This window comes from Sinocyclocheilus rhinocerous, unplaced genomic scaffold (genome assembly GCF_001515625.1).
Source record: "Sinocyclocheilus rhinocerous isolate Xijiao unplaced genomic scaffold, SAMN03320098_v1.1 scaffold50, whole genome shotgun sequence".
NCBI classification, from domain to species: domain Eukaryota; kingdom Metazoa; phylum Chordata; class Actinopteri; order Cypriniformes; family Cyprinidae; genus Sinocyclocheilus; species Sinocyclocheilus rhinocerous.
Genome location: NW_015641057.1, coordinates 1,358,768 through 1,365,776, shown reverse-complemented (window position 1 = coordinate 1,365,776; position 7,009 = coordinate 1,358,768). Strand labels below are relative to the sequence as shown.

Below are 7,009 nucleotides of genomic sequence, written 5' to 3'. Positions count from 1 at the left end.
AATTAATGAATTACAAATAAATAATAAAATAAAATTAATTAAAAAACGTATGTATTTTTTAAATTAGCATCTGTTTCAAGTGTTAAAGTCAGTAGAAGAGAAAAGAATAAAGGACACAAACATGTATAATGTCATGGGTATTACACTGGTTTAACAACATAAATGTGGTTTATGAGGACATTTCCTGAGTCCTTATCATTAAAATAGCTTTAAAACATAATAAACAACGTTTTATTAAAAATGTAAAAATGCAGAAAGTTTTGTGTGAGGGTTAGGTTTAATGTAGCGGGATAGAAAATACAGTTTGTACAGTACAGAAACCATTTCGCCTGTGGAGAGTCCCCATAAAACGTGTGTGTGTGGGTGCATGTGTGTTTGTGTGTACCTCGTATTCCCCACATTATGGGGACCAAATGTCCCCACAAGGATAGTAATACCGGTAAATTATTATTTACTGTAATTTTTTAAAGTAATTTATTTATTTATTTATTTTTGGTCCCCATGAGGAAATCAGTTAATAACCATACAGAATCAAGTTTTATTATTTTTTTTTTTTGAAAATCAAAAAATGCAGAAAGTTTAGGCGTATAGGTTTAGGGGACAGAAAATACAGTTTGTACCGTATAAAAACCATGACGTCTATGGAATGTCCCCATAATATGAATACCAGTTTGTGTCCATTCCGTTGGTACATGCAGTATTATTTACTGTTTTTACACTGGCATGAACAGAACATGTGTATGTAATGCAATGTAGCCTGTGTGAGCTCATCTTCACAGAGTACAATTAAAAACTCAAATCTATGTGTGAAATATTTAATAATCATTATGCTTTATATTTAGTGTGACAAGAAGAACAGAACTAAACAGAACAGTAATTAGATTTAACACCATCCCTAATTTTATATATAATAATCCAGGTATAATAAATGTGTAGCTATAATAATCAATGCAATACTGTAAATAATGATAGCTATTGTAATATAACCAATAAAATCAATACAGAGTGCAGATAATAATAATAAATTGAGCTGTACGTGCTGAATGACACAAGGCAGTGTAAGTGTGAGTGTGAAGCAGCAGCGTTGCTGCAGATCGAGCGGCTCCAGCGCGGGACACGTCTATCAGAGGAAGCAGAAGCCGCGTGTCATCATCATTTGAATACAGAGGCCTTGATTTACAGTGGCGCTCATTTGTCGCTTTTATTGCGGCTCTTTGATGTGCGGCGCGCGAGACCCTTTGAAATGCACGAGCGCTTTCTGATGTAAAGAGTCACGAGAGCCGCTCTGGCTCCTGAAAAAAACCAACACCACACCATCATCATCATCATCATCATCATCATCGCGGCCTTCATCACCTCAAACATCATCATGAACTTCAGATATCATCATTGCTTCAAACTAGCTCTAATACGCTCACAGCATCATCATCATATCTTCATCATTTTTAACATTCCTTGACATAGTAGAGAGTAGAGGAAAACGCCCCCCCCTCCTAAAGGACTGTGCATTTTTTCTGTGAAACAAAAGTTAAATGTGTTCAGAAAAGTTATCATATTTTTAGTGACAATTACATAAATTATAAGCCAAGTATGTAAAGATCTTCATCACCTAGCATCTTCACCGTGGTCTTCGTCATACGAAAGGTCAAATTGTGACCTTTTATGCAAAGTTTTGTTGTAACTTGCGTTCTTTATTATAATGTCGCGTCGCCAAAGATGAAGATGGTTGGTCGCGTCGGCCCGTTTCAGCCGCACCTGTGCGCGTGTCATAAATCAGCTCAGGTGGGTGTCCCGGGCGTGACGTCAGCGCTGGGCAAACAAACGCGCGCCCGCGAGCGCTCAGGTAAGGTGAAGTTCAGTTAAAGTAAAACCTTCAGCTCGCGAGGAAAATGTCCGTAAGCTTCCTGCTGGACGCGGCCATGTACGGCAACCCTGCGAGACACCTGAACCTCGGTCAGCCGCACCTGAACGTGTACCCGCCCGCGCCGTACGCGGACTACAGCGGGTACCCCGCGGCTCCGGCGCTCGAGGGTGACCTGCACCTCACCGGCGGCGCCTGGAGTCCCGGCTTCGGCCCCGGCTCGCGCGACGACTGGCCGCCGCTCTACGGCCACGGGACGGGTCACCCGCTCCCGGTGAACGGCGCGGAGGTCAGCGGCATTCCGCCGGTGGAGCAGGGGCTGCTGAGCGGCGCGGTGGAGAGAGAGGAGCCGCCGGACTGGATGAGACGCGCCGCGCCTCCCGCAAACCCGGGTGAGACATCAGCACCTCTCCTGGGCCTCTGTTAACTCACAGCACACTCGTTCACTTACTCCACACGATCAAAAGTACTATGGTAATGCCATGTTATTTGGACATGCATCATGGTAATACCATTGAGAGGTTTTTAGACATGTAACTTAATGCTTTTATGAAATATAGCCTATAGTAGTACACTGTACTACTATGGTATATTTCATAAAAGCATCAAGTACAGTGTTTTAAGACAATACTATTGGTAATACCACGTTTAAAGACAATACCATGCTTTTAGACATAAATCATAACCAAGTAATTTGGTACTTTTATGAAATATACTAGAGCAGTACCGGATTTTTTTTGGCCACTATTTTGGTAATTCCATGTTTCTTAGACAATACCATTTGTAAAACCATGGTTTTTTAGACATACATCATGTTAATACCATGTAATTTGATGCTTTTATGAAATATACTACAGACGTACAGTTTTTTGGACAGTTGGTAATACCATGTTTTTTTTTTGACATGCATCATGGTAATACCATGTAATTTGATGCTTTTATAAAATATACCATAGTAGTACAGTGTTTTAAGACAAAACCATTGGTAATACCATGTTTTTTAGACACAAATCATGGTAATACCATGTAAGTTGATACTTTTAGGATATATTAGAGTAGTACAGTTTTTGGACATTTTTTTGGTAATACCATGTTTTTTAGACATACATCATGTAAATACCATGTAAATTGATGCTTTTATAAAATACGTACTACAGAAGTACAGTTTTCTGGACAATATCATTGGTAATACCATGTTTCTTTTGACATGTAATTAGATGCTTTTATTAAATATGCCACAGTAGTACAGCTTTTGGACAATACCGTTGGTAATACCATGTTTTTTAGACATACCATGTAATTTGATGCTTTTATGAAATATTCTATAGTAGTGCAGTTTTTTGGACGATATCATTGGCAATACTATGTTTCTTAGACAATACCATTGATGAAACCATGTTTTTTGGACATGCATCATGGTAATAGCATGTTTTTTAGACATATTCATGGAAATATACAATAGCAGTGCACTGTTTTTGTGCACAGTGCTATTGTAAATACCATGTTTTTGGACATGTCATGTTTTTCCAACATGTACCATGTGATTATATGTATTTTTGAAGAATACAATGTTACAATATACAATTGGTAATACCAATTGGCTTTTGAACATGGATTGGATTACCACCTAAAGGCCATGGTTTATCAATATGGAAATCATACAGTACCATGGTATATATCAGTATTGCCCAGTGTAAATCACCTGATAGCATTCATTGAAAGTGAAAGTTTGGCTTGAAAAACATTTAAAAGTGTTGTAACTGTTTCTGTTGCGGAAGTATTCTGTTTTTTGTGAGCTACAGTCACATCTGATCCACACACAGATCAGTTTATGAATCAGTCGTTACAGCAGAGAGATCAAAATACCAGCAGAATTCATCTGTTTGATCTTTGATGATCTACACCACCTGGAGATCTGAAGGAGCATGTAGCACAATACTATTGGTAATACCACGTTTAAAGACAATACCATGCTTTTAGACATAAATCATAACCAAGTAATTTGGTACTTTTATGAAATATACTAGAGCAGTACCGGATTTTTTTTGGCCACTATTTTGGTAATTCCATGTTTCTTAGACAATACCATTTGTAAAACCATGGTTTTTTAGACATACATCATGTTAATACCATGTAATTTGATGCTTTTATGAAATATACTACAGACGTACAGTTTTTTGGACAGTTGGTAATACCATGTTTTTTTTTTGACATGCATCATGGTAATACCATGTAATTTGATGCTTTTATAAAATATACCATAGTAGTACAGTGTTTTAAGACAAAACCATTGGTAATACCATGTTTTTTAGACACAAATCATGGTAATACCATGTAAGTTGATACTTTTAGGATATATTAGAGTAGTACAGTTTTTGGACATTTTTTTGGTAATACCATGTTTTTTAGACATACATCATGTAAATACCATGTAAATTGATGCTTTTATAAAATACGTACTACAGAAGTACAGTTTTCTGGACAATATCATTGGTAATACCATGTTTCTTTTGACATGTAATTAGATGCTTTTATTAAATATGCCACAGTAGTACAGCTTTTGGACAATACCGTTGGTAATACCATGTTTTTTAGACATACCATGTAATTTGATGCTTTTATGAAATATTCTATAGTAGTGCAGTTTTTTGGACGATATCATTGGCAATACTATGTTTCTTAGACAATACCATTGATGAAACCATGTTTTTTGGACATGCATCATGGTAATAGCATGTTTTTTAGACATATTCATGGAAATATACAATAGCAGTGCACTGTTTTTGTGCACAGTGCTATTGTAAATACCATGTTTTTGGACATGTCATGTTTTTCCAACATGTACCATGTGATTATATGTATTTTTGAAGAATACAATGTTACAATATACAATTGGTAATACCAATTGGCTTTTGAACATGGATTGGATTACCACCTAAAGGCCATGGTTTATCAATATGGAAATCATACAGTACCATGGTATATATCAGTATTGCCCAGTGTAAATCACCTGATAGCATTCATTGAAAGTGAAAGTTTGGCTTGAAAAACATTTAAAAGTGTTGTAACTGTTTCTGTTGCGGAAGTATTCTGTTTTTTGTGAGCTACAGTCACATCTGATCCACACACAGATCAGTTTATGAATCAGTCGTTACAGCAGAGAGATCAAAATACCAGCAGAATTCATCTGTTTGATCTTTGATGATCTACACCACCTGGAGATCTGAAGGAGCATGTAGCTCAACAGCCAATAATAGATGTTTGCGGTCTTATCGGAAGTGCATTATGGCTAATAGTTTACAGAGTGATAAACTAATCTCTTCAGGGAATATTTGTGTAAATATGTCACACAGAGTCAGGTCGGTGAAGTTATAAAGCTCAGACAGAAACAGACCTTTGGGAAACATGGAGATTTAGTTTCAAAAGCTTTTTAGTTTCTGGTAAATTTGTCGCTTGATTTTTTTAATGCTCTGGATTTGTTACTGTTGTCGTTGTCATTGAGCAATTTGATTCAATTCATTTCAAACTTAGCAGATTCATATTTTTCAAAAATAACTGGTCATATTTCTTAAACAGTCCAAAAGGAGGTACTGTAGCTCATTAGTTTAGTCTTCAGCTCTCAAAGGACTGTTGTCTAACACAGTTGGTCAAGATGCAAATGCGGTCATCGTGTTTGACTGTTCAAACGTTTTGATATCATCACATGAGCGGCGAATGTGGATCATGTAACTAAAACAAATATAGATGAGAATGTTCAGGAAATACTGCTGAAAATATGAAACGCTGTTCATTTTCCTTTAGAAACACACACGTGTTCCTAGCTCACCTAACTTATCTGAATTACCTACTTATCTCTATAGTAGCCTAACATATCTTTTGTTTTTATATAGAGCTAATTATAATGACAACAGACTAACCCAGATCCAAACCTCATCCTGAAAGAATGCATGAGAAAATACATAATTTATTTACATAATTAGCTTTATTTTATAAACCAGTCATTTTCACTCTTTTAAATGCAATCCACTGCTGCCCCCTACTGGAAAACTGACATACAACCAATGTTTGTGATGAATATGACTTCATCTTGATCCATTAGTGAATAATAATAGAGACATTTACACTTTATTTTGATCCATTAGTTAATAACAGCCACATGTACCACTGGAGACAATTAAAAATGGGCACATTTACGGCAGATCTCTCTCTGCACTGTAATTTGCTTCCAAAACGTACTAGTGAGCTGCATACTGTCTAAACAGTCAGCTGTCTACTTAGTGAGCAACTGAATTAGAACCTCATAAGTGACCGATCTGGAAAAAAAGAAGAAAAAAAGACTTAATGAATTTCAATAGAGTTTGAGGACCCACTTTATATTAAGTGGCCTTAACAACTATGTACTTACATTTAAATTAATAATTTGGTACAATGCACTTATTGTGTACATGCAGGTATTTTTAAAAATATAAGTGCAATGTAAAAACATAAGTACATAGTAGTTAAGGCCACTTAATATAAAGTGGGGCCGAGTTTGATGTTGCTAATAAAATTATGCAATACTCTAAGTATAAAATACATAACATAGATAAAATATTCAATTTTAATTAAAATTAAATACTTATCAATGCATTTATGATTATAAACACACACATACATTTTAAATAGTCTACAACAGGGTTACTATATTTTTACTAAAAATAAAACCATATAATAAAATAATCATATATATATATATATATATATGTGTGTGTGTGTGTGTGTGTGTGTGTGTGTGTGTATACCCCTCCAAAAGTATTGAAACAGTGAGGCCAATTCCTTTATTTTTACTGTAGACTGAAACCATTTGGGTTTGACATCAAAAGATGAATATGAGACAAGTGATCAACATTTCAGCTTTTATTTCCAGGTATTTTCATCTGGTTCTGATAAACACAACTTAGAAGATAGCACCTTTTCTTTTGAACCCACCCATTGCTCATGTGACCAAAAGTATTGGAACATGTGACTGACAGGTGTGTTTTGTTGCCCTGGTCTGTCCTATTATATTGATTATTCTGAAAGACAGCGGAGACCAGGACAACTAGATGAGCCCCAGATACAGATGTTATTCCCCTGTAAAGACCTTGTCTCAGACGACCACCGGGACAA

At 36.1% G+C, this 7,009-nt stretch overlaps 1 protein-coding gene across 1 annotated transcript in view; it reads left to right on the top strand.

Moving 5' to 3' along the window:
* Positions 1–1,889: 1,889 nt before the first annotated feature.
* The window catches only part of LOC107754553 (homeobox protein CDX-1-like), a 14,256-nt gene continuing 9,136 nt past the window's right edge, over positions 1,890–7,009 (top strand). Inside the window, exon 1 of the mRNA XM_016571029.1 lies at positions 1,890–2,253. Within this exon, the coding sequence (XP_016426515.1) occupies positions 1,890–2,253 (364 nt within the window). The remainder of the gene's footprint in view (positions 2,254–7,009) is intronic.